We start from the raw sequence: 20,673 nt of genomic DNA, 5'->3' as shown, positions 1-20,673 counted from the left end.
ATTTTGGTTATGCCAATATAGGTATGTTGTATGTATATATTATACCTTGCGATTATATTATATACCTACCTATATAAATATACCGCATAAGTACCTACCTATTTATTAACAGCATGCATCTGTCTATATATATTTACACAATCTATATACTATTTTTTGGTATACATATTATATAGATATCTATATCTAAATAATATGAATAATATGATACTGATGCTCGAGAGTCGAGATTCTTTAATTTTCCAATCACCGCATCCTAGTATACAGCTATACATACACTCCAGAATATATTAAACATATATTATATTATATTTTAGGTGTATATTTTAATATGTATACCATCATGACATCATACCCTAAACAACGTCGCTGCTGCAGCAGCAGTACGAAAAGGGGGAAGCATAATATGTATTGAATATATAGGGTGTATATACATATATGATATATATATAATCAAATATTGCAGCCGGCACGGTACTATTTTAGCGATGAATATTAGTATATATAAGGTATATAAATTCAGTGTATAGGTATATACTTCGAAAAGGGAAACAATAAGACGTCGTATGGCCCGGCGAAACGTTGATAGGGTCGGGGGAAGTATATAGAATGAGAAAATATTTTTAACGTAATCCTTAACCTCGCTCCCTTTTTTCCATCGCGTGCTGCTATAGCGTATGTATATATACATTATATACGATACACAAACAACACACACACATATATATTGTATATATATATGAATGTAAGTATATAATATATCTGACGGGTGAATTATTGATGTGATATATTATAGGAAAAGTGAATCGGCCGCGTGTGTGCAAGCGTCGGAGGAATATTAATAATTTAAAACGACCGCTCTTGCGCATGGAAAAATACGTAATAATAATACAAACGGGTGCATTAATACAACAACACAGTCGTACAATGCAAGATTGGCGAGTAGGTACATAATAATATAGATAGGTATACCTATATAGGGCAAGAAAGCTGGAAAAATGAATAGCTAATGTATAGGTTATGTAGGTATATATATACGGAAGTCATATTTTCAGAAAATTACTTGTTCGAACCATCATGGACGCAATTTGGGGAGAACTTGCTGGATGTGCTTGGCTGCACCCTCAGTTTTGAAATAATATAGTTGCAATAATAATTTATGTTCTTGATGGTGGTTTGATTAATCATATATATAACGACAACAATGCCGTTCGTATATTATTATAGGTCTATTGAACAATAGTTGCAAATAGTCATTTGTTAAATTCGTGATTGTTTAATGTGGAGGGATAAAGTACGCGATACTGCTTTATCCATGATCACAAGACTAAGTGGAAAATTAGGAATACCCACAATCAGCACCCCCCAGTTTCTTCTTTGAAATTGCACCAGTTAAGTGTGTACTCCTAAAATTGTACGTGTATAGCGTAAAATTGTTGTGCGCGCCCACGTAAGTAATAATTATAAGTTCAACGTTGTGGCCGCCTCCGCGAGTCTTGTCGCGGGACGTCGGCGGTGGACGGACGGTCGCGCGCGCGATCGGCGTCCGCGTTGCGCGGCAGCGTCGGCCGGTGTGCGAGTACCGACACGCCGCCGGTGGACGACGGCCAGCGGCGTCGGCGGCCAGCGATTGGCCGGCAGGTGGAGTCGCCAACACCCGGGCACTGCCGGCCGGTGGGCGTGGCCGCGACCGCGTGGACGTGGCCAAACGCTCACGCACACACCGGCACCAGACACGGTCGGACGGCGGTAGTGCGCGGCGGGCCGCGTGGGGCGGGCACGCACGCGACTGCGCGCATACGCACGCGCACGCACGCGACCACGGCACACTGTCCGCGGCAACGTTTCGGCCGCGATGTGTTTAGAGTATCGCGCGCACTCCCACCGGGACGACCACAGTCGCTGAGTGCACACGAGCCGAGAATTTATTTATATTGCATTTCCTCAACGTTTCCATGCAAGACGTACCGTACGCGTCACACAACTACTGTCTGGTACCACTCGCGCCTAATCGCCGCTGTACCGCCGGGAATAACACTTTCATCGTTGTTAAAAATTAATTAATTTTGTTCTACGATATATATTTTTTTTTTTCCGTTTATTCAGTTGCCGCGAGACATCGGTCGTCCGACTGACTTCCACGTTTCGCATACGCAATATTATAATATAACATATTTTTTATCGAACACCCGTCTATAAAATTATCGACCGCGCGGACTGCAGATCCAACGAATATTAATTTCGCATTATCATACTCACGTTAAACGCGCGCTCGCGGTCCGCGCACACATCACCCGATCGTACATATCGCGCACGCACGTTGACGGACACGTATAGGACGGCGGTGGGCCCGGAAGGCATCACGGTGGTGTCGACGGAAGAAGACGGACGGACGGTGGCCGGCGCCGGCTACTGGACGGGGGGCGCGACCGGCGGCGACGCTGACGCCGCGGTCGCGGCACCGTGGCAGTCAACGTTGGGCACGCTGGGCGGCGGTGGTGGCGGTGGCGGCGGCGTCGTTGTCGGCAATGTCGGTAACGGCGGCGGCGGCGGTAACGGCATCGTCGGTGGCGGCGGTGGTGGTGAACTGGACCCCGTGGCCGCATGGGGCCGCAAGTTGTACGCCACGCCGGGCAACCATCACCGGAACGCCACCGCGGCCGGCCTCATGTTTGGCCTGCACCACCACCATCACCAGGATACCACTACGCCCGGTGGTATATCTGGACTGCACCATCATCATCACCATCACCACCATCACCAGCTCCGGGGCCCGGTCACTGGACTCAAAGAAGAACCTTTGGCCAACTCACAGCTGTCCGTTCCCCGTTCGTGGATGCAACCTTCCATTATCGATCAGAGCAGGTACGAAGTTATACTATTTTCTTTTTCTTTTTTTATACGAGGTCCACTGCTGTTGCAGTTGCAGTCCGAATATATTTGTATGACGTGTTATATATAATAGTTGTAGGTATATATAGGTAGGTATGGTAAAGTAGGGTACGATAGAACTTTGATAAATAAACGATTTTGCAGGAGAAGAAAATGATCTCAAAATGTACAATTAGCAAAATATATATTTATTATATTAATATGTCACATTTGACACGCCGAAAATTAATGTTTAACTGTCAATCGAAGTTCTTGTTATCAAAGTTCTACACATATTAAAATTCTGTAACATTATTTGCATTGTTTTTTTTTTTCTGAACACGATTGGTAGAAAATATAACATAATATTTTATGTTATTAATTCGTTCACGACTCGATCGTTTCGATCGTTGCGGTACTTACCCGACCTGAATAATATTCTCGATCAACCGTTGGACAGTGTCGGTATTGGTCCGACATTACGTATATTGTAGTAGGTTCTATATGATATATAAATTATTATAACCACGACATTTGAATATAAGAGACCTAATAAAATAATAAATAATTAAAATTCTTGTCATTTTTACATCCGATATTAATAAATAAGACGTACTGGGTTACCTCAGAAAACTATTTAGTGTACAATATAAATTAATACGTTGATTCTGAATAATAATATATCATGCATAAAAGTATATACACTCGTTGAGTTTAGTTTATTATACTAATTGCGTTAAAAATGTATAGATTTTAAATAAACCTATATTGGCTATATTATGTAAATATATATTATAATATATTATGTAATAATACATAGTGGTGCATGTTTTGAAACAATTGTGTTTTCGTAAGCGTAACAGTTTATTAAAATTAAAATTTGTTGCTAAAACTTGTAGTTAAGAAATGCAATATTATGCTGACTCATTTCTAATAAACGTAATTAAATTTAACAAAAAATAATAATATAATATATATTATGATCTTAAAACGGTTTTGATAATGGTATGCCGACGGGAAAAAGTATAACAACGTTTATTTTTCCATTTGACAAGTAAAAATAAAACTACTATTATGAAGGTCGCGTGAGTACCTAAAACTAAAACTGTAACATTATATTTTATGAGTTACGTGAAAATATTTCCATTTGGTACCTATATACGTATGTCGTATACCTACTATACCTATATACATATAATAGTATTAAAAATATTTTAATATTTAAAAAACTCATAATTTTTTTTTTTTATTTGTTAAAAATTTATAATATAGACATTCAGTTTATATAGTAAATACATAAAAATAAAAGTACGCCATCTATTTAATTATTTAATTGCTCAATGTACGCACAAATTTTTATTTATTACTAAAATATACAAAATTTCTACCCATAGGTAATGTCAATAATTTATAATATATCAATAAATTAATGTAAAACCTCTTTTTTGAAACTTTCGTTGTTTTTATTCTTTTATATTATTATCTATATAATTAAGTGAAGGGATTTGCTTTTCGTAATTTAAAAATTAAGTTGCAGGTATATACGACGATGTTCATAATAATTCACGAAAGATAATCTCTAAAACATTTACGAGTACTTAATTAGTTTGTTGAGTGTGGTGATTTGTGTTTGAAGGAAAAGGGTTGAAAAAATAATAAAAATAAAAATAAGTATAAATGTATAATGATTATCAAACCAAAACCAAAAAAAAATGTATTATCTACCTATTTATATATGAACTTTTCCCGAATCGTGTACAATAACAATAATTAGTATTTATCTGGTTTTAAGTATATATATATAACTTTTTAAGTATTGTCGCTGCCAGGACCCCTTCTATAACTTCACACCATCCAGTTTTTTGTTTGTACAAATCAGCAAATTTACTTAATGTTTTTATAATTGTACGGATTGTATAAATTGTATATTTATTTGTTTACAATAAGAAGAAAATATATACTACTAACAGTTGTCGAGAGTGGTTAAAAGGACTTAAAAAAAGAAAGAGAAAAAAAAATAACTTGATGAAAACGGAGATGGAAAAATTGACTCAAATCTGTCATAACGAGCAAAAAGACCACCTATAGGTTCAATATTGATTATGTAAACAAGACAGCATATCTCATAGGGTTTTGAATAAATTCTCCAGAGACTGTTCTTACATATAACTGTATAAGTGTATAAAGGTTGGAAGCGCATGTATATTATATTATATATTTTATTTTATTTGCTTTTATAGGTATATAATATTTCAAACAAGGGCACAGTAATGTTACAATCGTAGGAGTGTATTTTTTTCATGTTCTGTCTTAATGTTCGTCCTTATCACCGCGATTTTGATCCATTCGTGTATATTCATCGCCACTGAAATATTGCTTAATAAATCATATAACTAAATAAGTATATTATTTATATAAATAGTGTTTTTATTTTAAACGTTTACACGGCGTTTAGAGTATGCAATAAAACAACACTTCAACTTACAATAATTTATTTTTATTTTTCATTCTTAATATTATATTATTTTGTATAATAATATGAGTGCTTTACTTCATGCTTTCGTATCCTTTATTTTTTCAACATTTCTATAAAATATTTAAATACAAAATATGCACTTAAAAAGCGAAGCGTTCATTTTATATATGTACCTACTATAGTGTATAATATTCGGTATGCACATATTAATACATAATATAATTTATAATACATGCACCTATTTCAGTAGATTAGTATATTAGTAAAACAACAGGGAGAGAAACAGTGGTTATAGTAAAAAACGTAGGAGTAAAATTTATTTGAAAATTAAATATTATTGTACAAGCACAAGGCATTTACATTTTCAAAAATATATTATTCATATAGGTACGTGTATAATATCATACTTATGCAGCTTAACAGGAGTAAATAATAAGTAAACGATGCATCGGACCCTATACACAGTTGTATATGAATACGAAATAAAAAATAAAAAAGAGTATTAAGAGTATTAGTAATAATTGTTAAATTATCTGTTAATTATTTGATTCAAACGCATATACCCAAAATGGATCAAACCCATTTTATTTCTTTAGATTTTGTTCAACAAATGATTTATTCTGAATGAGATTATTGTATAAAAAAGGATATATCATAATATATATATATATATATATATAATATGAATTTTATATCTATAAGCGTTATATTAGTCAGAAACAGTAAATTAAAATCAATAATTATTAATTCATAATGCAAATTATAGTACGAATAATAACTATATAAATCAAATTATTATTTTTTATTCTTTGTTGTGTACACTTTATATGATAACTGCATAAAATAAAAAACTATACCCACTCTTACGAATTTTAAGTCATATACACTATAAAACTAGCATAACGTAGTACAGTATAAATATTTTAAATTTATATTTACACAATAAAAAAAAAAAAAACTTTTATCTGGTGTAAAAGTATTTTAAATCGTCAATAATACACATCACACGTACAATACAATTTATAGATAAATTATAAATATACATCAAATTGCAAATGGTGTTTACGAACGATTTTTTTTAGAATCCTGAACTTTTATACATATTCGATTCTCAAACAAATCGAAGTCTGCAATATATTATTACGACTTTTACTATCACAAATGTCAACATAATATATGTCCATAAAAAATATTTCCAAACCGCCTACCAATAATTGAAATACATGAAATATAATATATTAATAAAGGTGCCTATATAAGTATGTGTTATGTGTATGATATTAATATTATACTCATATATCAGATACATTGAAAATTGATTGGTTATTCGAGTCAAAATCCATGTTTATTATATACAGCAGTAAATTAGGTAAGTATTTATTTAGAATAACAAATAATTTTTTACTCAATTTATACGACTGTAGGTATTTAATACGACTCATCTGCTGTTTGTAATAATATATTTAATATCGAATCGGTTATTATGTTGTATAAAGTCGGATCAGGTATGAAATTCAACATTCTTTCAAATTCAAAACCATCAGTACAAACTAATATTTGTGAAAATCAGGAGCAATATTTTGTATTCTTCAAAATGGATTTGAGTCTCCTCAAATATCCATCTATATACATAATTGTATATTATGAACTTAACAAAATTAAACAATGATGTTGTATCTGAATTCTGAGATCTAACCACGTTATTATAATTTTATCAATCAGGTTAGTCAAATATCCCCTGTGTACGTTTTTCTGTTAAGCTTTGTGCAGGGAACATGAGGATTCTTTTAAGAGTTTAAACGCTAATTTCATTGAAAAGTATTAAATTTTTTTTTTACATTGTTTGAAGTTATAAAAACATTGTTTTGACTGCTCATCTTATAAGTTTTTTCTTTTAAATAACAGCATTTGTTTATTTCATTTTCTAAAACATATTACAGCCAATTGTAATGAATATATTATAATTGAATTTCGAAACAGTAACTCACTAAGTAAGATTGATCAGAAGACTTTTTAATTATTTTTAAAGGTATTAGATACTGCTTTTCTAGCTTAAAATATTTTTCAATAATTAAAAAACTTATTTTGCATTTATTAAGCCATAAAGTCATGATTCATAATTATTTACGGTCATTCTTAACCAATTTTCAATAATTGAAAGAAAAATGTTGGCTTTTTCTTGTTTAAAGGATTAAAATATAATGAAATTTTCAATTTAAATAAGCTTAAATAATTTTAGCTTGACAGAATGTTTCGAATTTTAAAACAACAAATAAATATAAAATAATTTTTGATAAGATAGAATTATACTATTCAATTTAATGTTTTTGTTATTTAACGTTAACATAATGATTTATCCAATTAAACGCATTACTATCAATTAAGAATTATAATTATAATCATTATCATTATTTTTTGTGTCATATTTGCATTTACTTTAGGTATTATAGGTACCTAGGTATTTATTATTCAATGTTTTAGGTCACATCATCAACATCCTAGTCCTATTTAAATAGTCTTTAAAATTTAGCAACTCATTATAAGTAAAAGTGTTTTGCCCCGAATACGACGTGTAAAGAGCAGTATCTATTGCGGATATGAATTATAATTATATCAAAATCAATTTGGGAAAACGCTAATCGGTGGCGATACCACAGTTATGTATATAAACAGAGAAAGCGTAAAATTATTGCCGTTATTAATTTTCACTATGTTTCGGAGCTAATGATAAAAATATTATACACTGATTTGTCAAAAATGGTTTTTCATTTAATTATGCATTTATATTCTAATTTATAATTTTAACTTTTTTGGTATTTCGTATATTCCTATCCATTAGGTTTGAAATTATTTTTTTGATGAATTGTGCAACTAGCAATACACACGCACTCGTTTGAACTTTGAAGTAATCAATGACACACCGATGAAGTCTTATCACAGTATAATATTATAATAAAATTCATCACTGCAGTCCTGCAGAGTAGTTAACGACGTTTAAAAATTTAACTTCCTTTTGTGTTATAATTATTTGAGTTCAAGTAAAACTAAAAAAGAAACTCACATTATAACTAGAGTATTAAAATTTAAGATTTGGTTAATCTAAGTAGATATAATATATGATTAACTCATTATCATAATAAGTTAGTGCCTAATATATATATCTGTGCGTTGTACATTCCTGTAAGATATTATATAGTTCAATATTTGATTGCATCATTTGTTCTTTTTACGGTGTATATTTGTGAGTGCATATTGAATATGAAGTCTGTAGCTGGTTCCTAGGTGTGTAATGTAATATTATATTAGTGATGGCAGTGTATTATTATTATTATTATTATTATTATTATTATTATTATTATTATCATTACTATTGATGCTGTCGGTTGTCCAGTATCGGTTTAAAACGGGGCTGTTTGTTATAACTTATAACATATAATATACCTACCTATATAAATAATAACGAAAACATGAAAAAAATGTCAATAAATTAATTACCGAGAGTGCGTCGGCCGGTGGAAACAACAACAACAACAATAATAATAGTAGTAATAGTAATAATAATAATAAAGAATAAATTAATAATCGGCAAAATAGTCGAAACGTGGGGGTTGTTCGGGGTGGGTTGCAGTGGTGTACCGTGTACATCGCGGTTTATACCACCATCCGAATAAACACGCGTTTAATATTTATTAAACGAATAACAACAACAGCCGCACAACGATGGCGAAAATAAAACACAAATAATAATATGATGTGTTATAACGCGTAGAAATATTTACGCCTGTGTCAGAATTAAAAACACAAATCGTTCGTGGTTCGTGTGATATTATGGTGCGCACAATTCCCTCATGCTCGCGATGCACACATCGTCAACAACGATGACGATAATAATAATTATTATGATTGTGATGGTGATAGATGATAATAATTATATTACCAAACACGCCATTTACTTGAAAAGCAGTAAATATATAATATTATATAATATATTGCTCGCAGCACCTTCCAGTTTAGGTACCTTCATTGGCTTCATTTATCACCGTCCATGTATTGTATATATATATATATATATTATATACATATTCTGAAGCGTCAACATTTATATTAAATATATATGTATATTATCATTAAAAACTTGTCCGATCAGTAATTTGAATTTGATAAATGAAAATCGACTAACGTAGTGTCTATACCCATATGTATCGTCCGATCCTTCTCGTGTATGATATTATGATGTGTAAACCAATAACAGCGGTCGTGAAATCCGATTTCTGTTAACGTTCAATATTATTATTGGATTCGGCTTTTCTTTCCTTTTTTTTTTTTCTCTTCTGTAGTCTCCTCCTAATTGGAGGTCTGTGATATCTGCGGTCTGTACAACTCGTTACCAAAATAGATTAATCAGCGCTGACGAATAGACTTACCTGTACACTTGCTAAGTTTAGGTACTACCCAAGTTAATAAGTTCTATACGTGATTGTGTGATTTTATACTTATGCGTATATCCTTATAATATACATAAATATTATATAATATGATGAGCACACCGCAGAGCTGGTAAAAAGGATCATAAACCACAATGGATTATGCAGTTATGCAACATATTTACATATATAACTGAATGTCCTAAATAACAACATAACATCGAAAATAATATTGTATCCATAGATCACAGCTAGCTAGTATATATTATTATATCTACTTACTTAACTTTTATATTTATATTTATGACAAATTTTGAAAAAATTCTCGAAAAAATATACCTTTATGCTTTCAAATGTTGTTTACAGACATTTTAATATATTGTTATAAACTAATAATTATTATGTATAAATTTACTAAATACGTGTCTTTATTATAAAAAAAAAATATATTTTTCTCCGTCGAGGTGGCGCTTCATTTGCATTATATCTATGGCTATTTACAACAATAACCTATACAATATTATGTTCATTGTTAGATAATATTGTGTTATGATTCGATTTTATATGCATGTACGCACACACCCTCACACTTGAACACATAACAGATATTATATTATACATATATATGAACGAATATAATACAGTATATTATGTATGCGAATAATGTTCCCTGCGGCAGATAGCGGGAAATAACTTGAAGCCATAATACTATACTTACTGGTTGGTTATCCATTGATTTATCTCTATGTATAAATAGGTCCAACGACCTATATAATATTATAGCCAATATAGATTTATAATACTATATTATGATGTGTACTTACGTAAATAGACCATAGACGTATTAATGTGTAATATGGTGAGCACTTTCCACCCCGCCAGTCAATCATATATAATCGTCAAAATTGTTTTGAGAGATCTGGTGACATTGACTGGGACAGTCGTCGAAGAAATAGGTCTATATTTTGATTACGCCATGAAAATAATAACAATATATTTTATTATAATAAACTTGTAATTTTATTTTAATAATCTATTATTTATTATAGTCTTAGTGATATAATAAGAATTAGACAATGATTATTTTATGGTCTTCCCTCTTCCATTCGGGCATAAGGGAGTTACCCGTTTCCGCCAAAAGTGTACCTTTCCCTTTTCCCCCAATTCACTTTTCCGCCAAATCATAAATTGTTCGATTCCCTTTTCCGCCAAAACCCTACCTTGCCCTTTTCCCCCAATTCACTTTTCCGCCAAATCTAAAAAGTTACAACTATAGTAAAGTATAATTAGTAATATAGATAATATATAATAATATTTATAATTTGAATGTTGTTTGTTTGTATATGATAATGCTATAACACAATACCTAATAATGTTTATTTAGATACCAACCTAATGGTTTTTCAATTATTTATGTAATGTATATAATATATTATAATTTTTCAATCTTTAATAGATAATGACAGACATGTATATTTATATAATATAATATTCAAACATTATTCAAATTCTAGACTTACTTTTTAGATTTGGCGGAAAAGTGAATTGGGGGAAAAGGGCAAGGTACACTTTTGGCGGAAAAGGGAATCGAACAATTTATGATTTGGCGGAAAAGTGAATTGGGGGAAAAGGGAAAGGTACACTTTTGGCGGAAACCGGCCATGCCCGGGCATAACACGTTTCCACCAAAAGTAGACCTTTCCCTTGTCCACCAAATGAGAACCATCTGGTTTAACCACAGTTAATTTACCAAAATAATTTGTATACTACGCTTATATTAAAACCTTTAATACAGTAATAAGTTTATTTAAAATACTATAATGCTGGATTGAAAAAAATGTATTTATCTATGTATATATTTCACCTACTCAAATATATAATTGGTTGATATTATTTTCAATCGTAAAATACTTATACTTTTCATGAATTTTCCGGATTGATGTAAAATGTATATATATATATATAAATATACACACAATATAATCAATACCTATATATTGTACGTTTATCGGTTTTTTCACATTTTTGTATCTGACCATTTACAATTATATCATAATAATTATTATATAAGTATCAGAGGCGCGCCGAACACTATGTTAAGGTCGGGCCATGGCCCGACATATTTTGAAAATTTAAGATAGGGCCGCTTCATATTGATCATTTTCTTCAACACGGTATGCCATTTTTTCCGATATTAAGATGTTGGGCCTCTTGAAATATTTTTCGCCCTACTAGATTTTTAGGACTTCGACGCCACTGATAAGTAGCATACAATTGTTTTTGGTAAAAACGTAGTAAATTATTTTATTTGGTGGAAACGGATATTGGTAGGAAAGTGAAAGATACACTTTTGGTGGAAATGGGTTATTGGTGGAAAAGGGAAGGTCTACTTATGGTGGAAACGGGCATCGCCCTTCCATCATTCTTGCCCTTAACAATCACTGTCTCTCTTAATGAATACCGGTTCTAGTTTTCTCTATCTGAGTGCAGTCCATAAGACCATAATATATTAATAGATCTATGGTGTAGACGGCGGAGTTTTATGACTAGTTTTAGAACGGCACTATTTTTGACGTTATATACCTGTTATAATTTATAACATTAATATAATGTCATTGTAATTTAATTCATGTTTCATTTAATATTCATAAGCATGTTTTGTTTTGTTTCTATGCAATAGTATCGGCGTGGGAAGAGCACATTTCGAGAAACAACCTCCGAGCAATCTGAGAAAATCCAATTTCTTTCATTTCGTGATCGCACTGTACGACAGATCTCAGCAGCCAATTGAAATCGAACGGACCGCGTTCATTGGATTCATCGAAAAGGATCAGGTAAACTTTCTTATATATAACACCCACATATATATATAAACATTTTTTTTCTACAAGTTACCACTATTTATGTTTCCTTTACGACTTATCTATGTGCACGTTTTATATAATCGTGCGCACAACGTATATTTGGTACAATGTGTGTGTATACAGACGGCGTGTATTTTACAGTAGGTATATAATATATAATAATATTATATTATGTATGATAATAATATGTTATACCTATTTGTGTAGTACAGCATTAAAACAACAAAACAGGAATACACGACGTTTAGCCCTGTTTTTTATTTATCATTTAAATATAACAGTTTATAATAACGATGTAGTAATATAACATTATTACGCGTGTGTGTTTATTTATACCTATTTACTTATTTTATTTTATTTTAATTACTTTGTCGTTTTGTTTCGTCATCAATCACCATCCCTAAAATCGGTGCAGCGTGTAATTAATCAAAAACGATTTGGTGCGAAAACCCGTTTGTCATACACCGTGAGCCGAGAGATGATGATTTTAATATAATATGCACAAAACCCGCGATGGGTTAATCCGGATTTTAGTTTATCCCAAAGTAGGTGACGACAATGAGCAACACGATAAATAAAATATTATAATGATATAAATGCAACAAATAACAGTATGATATTATATTCTAATGATTTAATCTTTTAATACACTCAATTAACATTCACTTTGCGTGCTTGCAAATTAAACAAACAGACGCGCATTGATAATATTGTATGTCTTATTGTTGTATGTATAAATAGAGATTAGCCGTTAAGACTCGCGTTAAGGTCTAGTGTCGAATTTGACACCGGATATTCTACGGCCACGCTAAATCCATAATAATTGTATTTCACGTTCCGAAATGCATATTTCATAAATTCATAATGTCCCGTAAAGTAATTTACTAATAATAACAAATCATTTGGATGCGATCGATTGATTTCCCGCTCAATATGGATTTGCACTAATTTAATGACACAATGAATAGGACAATACACTACCTCAGAGAAATATCATACGTCATTTTATGGAGTTCTTGTAAGCGAATTCATCCATATTACATTGACAAGATGTATTGTACTCGAAGTGCACGCGTGCACATCACAATACCATCATAGCCATTTCGGCGATAATAAATAATAATACAACATCGTTAGATACTCGTTCTATGAAGACAACAGTTGCCTTTTAAACTACACAAACATTATTCCATTCCTCCACATATTTTTATTTTTACAACGTGTTAAAAATATAAAATCTCTGAAATCACCCTCGCCATCGTTTTGTCAGATAAATATAATGTTCATTTTGTATGAGTAATGTACAAATTTGCCTAAGCGGTTATTCACCGATTTTTATAATGGTTTAAAATGTAATTTTAGCCATCTGACAATCGGAATTTCGTGTTCACAATTACCAGACTTCAGATTGATACTGGCGTAAACCACGCGATTAATGTGATGGCATTAATTTCTTAACGTCTGGCAATAAAACATAGTGTCCAACAAACATGTGCAATGTCATCAGAATCTGTTATTATTAGTAATAATAAAATATTATGTTTGAATTTTTATAACGATGCTCTGGGATATGACATTTCATATATAAACGCGATTTATCATATTATCATAATTGCACTCCTCGAGTTCTCGACTTAATAGTGCACTTAATATATCTGTATTAGGTTCTTAACAGCCGCAGTCAACCACCAGTCATCTAGTGCAATCGGTAGGTTTTTTTTTATTTGCCAGACCCGAAACAAAATAATGGACCTAATCGATTTCAGTCTTAACGATTGCAGCTTACTATATGTACAGAAGACATTAAATTTGATTAGTGTGTCGCGGTTATATCCGCATGCGGACGGAGCGCGTATGTATATTATGTGCATATCTATATGTAAGTATAACACACACACCCATCACCCACGTCATATTATATACCCACCCATTATGTTTGCGTATAGTGTTCGCAGTCGACGGCGCTCGTCGTTTGTTATAGACTTTCGTGGATGAGATATATATATATATATATGTATATAAATATATAGCGATAAAGTTCATGTTCCGATAAGTCAAAGTCTGTTTGTTTTGATGATTTTCCGTGCTCGCACAAAACCCGCTGCTGTACTACATAATCAAACATGAATCTTGTATGTACGTTTCAGGAATCCGAGTCGCAGAAGACCAACAACGGTATTCAATATAGACTGCAGCTGTTGTATGCTAACGGTAATGAACGTACGCTATCCCTCAAAAGCTAACCAAGCTAATACCGAAACTGTTTTATTTATTTAGGTGTGCGACAAGAACAAGACATTTACGTGAGGCTCATCGATACCGTTACCAAACAAGTGAGTAAATTTTTTTTTTTTAAAGTTGTAATTAATATTATATTAGGCTAGTATAGGTATAATAATTGTTTGGGGGGGGGAGGTCTATACTTTTAAATTATGTGCAATTTTATTAGGTAGGTACATACAAGATACACAAACATTCGAGCTATAGAAATCTAGTGCCACAACTGATATAAAAATAAGTGATACGTAAAGCACTAAAGCGTTTTTTCTGCGTTTCTGCAATCCGATCATTTGTGCTTTTATTAGCGTGCAATGTTTGATAGGGACAATTTTCAGTTCGAAAGCGATTAATCGCGATACGTATGTGTTGTTGCTGGGATACTCGGGTATTCCTACTACACTATATAATGACTTTAAACATAAATCGATATTTACCAAACGGTAATTTAGCAGTTGCAAATTACTTTATCGTCAGACAAAAAATACGGAAGGATGGGCAAACTTTGTACGTGTCACGTGTAGGTATACCCTTTATTCCTTTATTGAACGATCGTAGAATATCAAAAAATGTTCATACATTGAAGCACGTATTTCGCCTTAAATAGCAAACCTCAACGCGAGCTCTACATTATGCGTACCACCTGTATCTATTTAAATATCATAATATTATACTATTTGGATAAAATAAAACGTTCTAAACGTTCTCATCATGGCAAAAACGAAAATCGCTCCGAGTGAGGCTGCGGATTCATGAATTACATTATTGTTTTACATAATATTTATATACCTACCGTTAATCGAATACCGTATAATTACGACCGTTTTGTATTATGACCATTGGCTGGTACAATCTCTACGCCCTGCAGTTTGTCAATCGAATTCAAAAATTATATACCTATTCATATTATTATCATTTATTATATTGTGTGTACCAACTACCAGCTAGTATACATTTATATACGTTTTTGCGGCGAAAAAATACAATCGAATCCAACACAAAGCGACACGTTCGGTTACGTAATTATTATTTGCGTTGCTGTTTAGGCACGCAAGCTTGAACGTATGTATTGTGTAATATATAATATAGTAGATGGCTATACCTACGTACGCGTGTGTTCAAAGAGACGATATGATTTAGAGCAAACAACGAATGATTTTTTCATTCACTTGGTGTACAAAAAAAAAGTTTTATTTGCGTTTAATTCCGAGTTTTTCATTGTAGAAAAGAGATGTCGTCGACGAAAAGGGTCGAGGGGTAAATCCGTAGTAAAGAACCGACGTCGAGAGTGGTTTATACGATATTGTATAGAGTCTATACTATAGACGTATAGTGTATACAAATGTATAATATATTATATACTGACTGTAGAGTATGTATATATATTATATTTTTTTATAGACGCTAACGAATCCGATTTACGTGCTATATATTTATATAGTTTGTGAGAGAGAGATATGGTTAGGTTAGGCACACGAGAAGGTCGTATAGGCAAAGCGATCGATGTATAAAACATATAATTAAGCAATGCTAATATATTTTATAGAGCAGCTCAATCCAACATTTTTCATCTTCGTCTCGATTATATATATATATATATATAGTAGACAACATGGTTTTATGATGTTCACCGCGCGTGAAGTATCCTTTCGGTTGACGAATTTATTCTTCAAATGTAAATTATTACGAATATTCCGTTATTGGAATTTAATTGTATATTAAAGAAAATACTATGGAAAACGTAGCTCTTGACTTTAATAATACATAGATATTTAATTTTAGTTTCAAATTTTCTGTTTTCAAAAATATGATTAAAAAAAAAAAAAAAACATTTCCATGGACGTTGATACTTTTCGAGAAACTAAGTGTTTACCTTTAAAACAACCACTCCGATCTCATGTATCATGCAACGTCCAACAGTTTGAATTTGTTTACATTGCAGAGGTTTTCGTTATCCATCGAACGCTCTTCCTTATGTACAATATAGTTTTTATCTCGGTTAGGTGTTATCTCCGGTCCGGAATTTCAGATGCCATTAGCTACGGCCGGGGTGGCTCATTACATATTTGATAGTATTATGATAGTTCTACTCGCAAATATTGCAGACGGATCGCCGCCGTCCGCAACGGGTCGTGTTTGCTGCGGCGATCTTAGGCCCGCGTGTGATTGCAAACAATTTTTAATCATATTTTAATCATCATAATATACAATACAATATTATATTACTCGAACGTCACGTGCGGCCAGGGGAGTGCAAACGCGTGCGTGCGAGTGCAGTGGCGGCGGCACGTGCCACGCCTCCCCGTTTCCACCGCCACCGCAGACGCCGCCGCCACAATCTGATCCTCTCAGTGACGCGCGTCGCTCACCGCCGCCACTGTCCGTCCGACGTACGCCCACTAAACGGCTTTATCAACACGCATATTATTATACATGATGTTTTATTTATACATATACAATATATATGCATGTATGTATGTATGTATATAGATGTATACATGCACACGACCATCGTCGTCGTGTTTGTGACGATTATTATTACGATTACGTTCGTTATTTAAAATCGATGATTGAGGTCCGTCTACCACGCAACCCTATTCGAACATCTCTTGTTTTATTTTTTCTCGTGTTGCCCCCGCCCTCGTACAGTTTATAAACTCGTCATGATATGCGTAAAAACAAATAAATATATATGTGTGTGTGTATGTGTATATATAATGTATAGGTACCTACGTGCATGCTTGAGTGCGCTTTATACTCTGTCGTGTATTACCCCTGTAGTGATCGCCGTGAAGGACACGTTGAGCACAATACAATTAATTATTTAAACGACGTAGCACGTCTTGTTCAATTGCGAGTAATACGGCCTCTTCGAATTTATTACGTGAAAGTAAAATTACTTGAATGGGTGCTGGGCACTTATAAAAACACTGAACGCGTGTTCCCTTACCGATTGCGCGTGTATTTTCGCTTCCGCTGGGTTTTTGCCTATAGTTAAAGTGTGCGTTAATTCATGATACACTTTTTCTATTCGCTGTGCGAAATTTTTTATTGATTTCGACGGGCCTATTTTCATTGTATTTAATTGTCCCCTTAAATATTGCAGAGAATGCGACGTGCAAAACATGGTACCTAGATGTGTTTTGAGTTCTTCCCATGACGTAATTTCACGATACCTGACTGCCTCGAAAGCTTTTCCCTTAAGCCTTGTAAGTACCGCGTCTAAAGCATCAGATTTCATACTATCCGGAATTTTTCCAAACACAAACTCACATTGTGAAATAAATTATGCTAGATCAGTTTCACTTCCCCCTGCGAACTCATGAATAAACCTTAAAGCAGTTATGAAATCTAATTGGTTTGTCATAATGTTAGTTTCGTCTAATAAATTACGCCTAATAGTTTGGTTTAAATCTACCAATTTATTCGTATCACTTGTATTCTCAGTTCCCTCGGATTCAGGTTCCTCTAACAAAGCTGGATCCTTTTCACTTGGTCCTTTACTCTTCGTATACATTTACTGTTAACTCACAACAGATTTGACATAGTATAACAATAATAACTTACACTTTGTTCATTCTGCTGGATTTGAAAGAATGCGTCCTTGAAACTGCCTTGGTTCCTTGTGGAAATTATGTTCTCCGTGGACTGTATTCCGTGAACAAGCTCTGCTGGCTTGTGCTGCTCAAAAACCAAATTGTTGCTACAATCCGGCGTGAATCTCTTGACTGATGTTGAACGTGGTTCGTCGGCGGGACTCGAATTACTTAAATTGAAACAAATCAATTTTTACTTCGTTCGATATCAGACCCCACACCTGACACCAAATTTGTGTAGTGATCGCCGTGAAGGACACGTTGAGCACAATACAATTAATTATTTAAACGACGTAGCACGTCTTGTTCAGTCTTGAGATGTTGTGGTTGAGAAAGATAGATAAGAAATAATTGAAAACTTGGTTTTCAATTATTATTAAATAAAATACACAATTTATTGTTACACGTTAAACACAAAATAAATTATAAAATAAACTGTCGTAAGTGTGTTAAGCTTTCGAACAGTGTTGACTATCTTCTAAAAATCATAAAGTGCTCTACCCGTATTTATATAGGTATTCATAATGACGTACATTCGCGTAGCTACCTAAACTGTTACTTTTGCATTTTTAATGAATAAAAAAAACGACTTGTTATTTCCACCTTTGATCCAGTTTAGGCTTCCACGTATAATATGTACGCATTTACATAATTATTTATGGAATAGGTAAAACAACTTGTTTTTTTCACCTTTGATCTAAAAACGGCTTACACACATTTTTTACTACTAATTATATTTCCCTTTTTATACTTAATATGTATGAATCTATAAATATGTACATTATATTTTGATATATATGTATATATGAATTATATTCTAAATGTATTAATGTCGGGTTTACTACACCCCGAATCCATAAAACACACTAAACATGTTATATCCAGGGCCGTATTTAGGAATTTGACACCAAGGGGCAAAAAAAAAATACGCCTCATTAATCATTATACAAAATACAAATTTAAATTATAAAAAAATTAGCCGCCCGTGGCAACAGTACCATGTAACTCCCTCTAAATACGGCCTGGTTATATCATATTAAAACTCTGATAAACAAATTATGATTTATGATGGACAGGTATCAACTGACAACTCGCTAATCTTCCTAATAAACTAGCATGTATAGCCATATGCTTTTTTATCTATTTATTATTATATCACGAATTAAATATTAATTAATTTATAAACATATGAACTGCGTAAGACACTAAAACGTCTTCAATCCCTATGCCACGGATTACAAAAAAATAAATAAATTATATATAGTTTATACTAAACAAAGCTCATTCACTATCTACTTACACAGGTATATTATTACAGCCAAAGCCAAATAGGCTTTCTATATACCTATAAACAACCAACAAACAAACGTTCTCTAAATTTTTTCCACCCTATACAGGAGTAACCCAAGTAACAGACAAATTCCATGCTATACATAAAAAAATTTCTCTCTGCGCATCACTTAAACGAACATGCAAATGCGCTATACCTATATTGGGTTTATTACCCAGCTGAAGAACCATGATTTAATCATAATTGAACTTTATTGTGATTTCACGAGGTCTTGAAAATCAAATTTAAGAGCGTGAGCAAAGGATATACCTAACATTATTATATTATGTTTAAATGTAATATAATTTATACATTTTATATACAAGGGTTATGCCGCGCGAAAGTGTACAAAATGAAAGTTTAAATCGAATTTTCCTCGCAAGTTTCAGACGCTCTATAGGTATATTTATATTTATTTTATACGCACTATAATATACATTTTATCTTTATATAATATTTTATGGATCGTATTTTTTCCGTTGGAGTGCGCATAAGCTCAAGAAATGAAGCTATATTATGAAACCTGTTGCACGACAATTCACATGGATTACCTATACGTGATATTATATTTGATATATTCACACAATGTGCATGTATTATACCTACCACAATTGGATATTATACAATATAATATATTATACATAATAAAAAATCGATGACGTTGAAAATGTATATGTTAGGTATATATGCTATATATATATTATTTGAACTAATATCCAGAGAAGATATGAAGTTCGTCATATTATTAAAGCTACCTAACCAAGGTCATTCAGATTTTACGTTCAGTGAATGTTATTATATGTTGGGAGTCCATTGGGGATCACATAAGCACATA

At 32.6% G+C, this 20,673-nt stretch overlaps 1 protein-coding gene across 2 annotated transcripts in view; it reads left to right on the top strand.

Moving 5' to 3' along the window:
* Positions 1-1,859: 1,859 nt before the first annotated feature.
* The window catches only part of LOC107169878 (EBF transcription factor knot), an 88,610-nt gene continuing 69,796 nt past the window's right edge, over positions 1,860-20,673 (top strand). Inside the window, exons 1-4 of one of the 2 annotated variants that reach the window (XM_089216569.1) lie at positions 1,860-2,865; positions 12,452-12,605; positions 14,783-14,846; positions 14,913-14,968. In XM_089216569.1, coding sequence (XP_089072695.1) covers positions 2,669-2,865; positions 12,452-12,605; positions 14,783-14,846; positions 14,913-14,968 — 471 coding nt within the window. In that variant the 5' untranslated portion in view covers positions 1,860-2,668. The remainder of the gene's footprint in view (positions 2,866-12,451; positions 12,606-14,782; positions 14,847-14,912; positions 14,969-20,673) is intronic. The other variant, XM_089216571.1, reaches the window with a different exon arrangement.

The sequence above is a fragment of the Diuraphis noxia genome, unplaced genomic scaffold (assembly GCF_037042655.1).
Source record: "Diuraphis noxia isolate RWA-SAM2 unplaced genomic scaffold, SU_Dnox_SAM2 contig0001, whole genome shotgun sequence".
In the NCBI taxonomy this organism is placed as follows: Eukaryota; Metazoa; Arthropoda; class Insecta; order Hemiptera; family Aphididae; genus Diuraphis; species Diuraphis noxia.
Note: the sequence above shows the minus strand (reverse complement) of the source record. Positions and strands in the feature narration are given on the sequence as shown.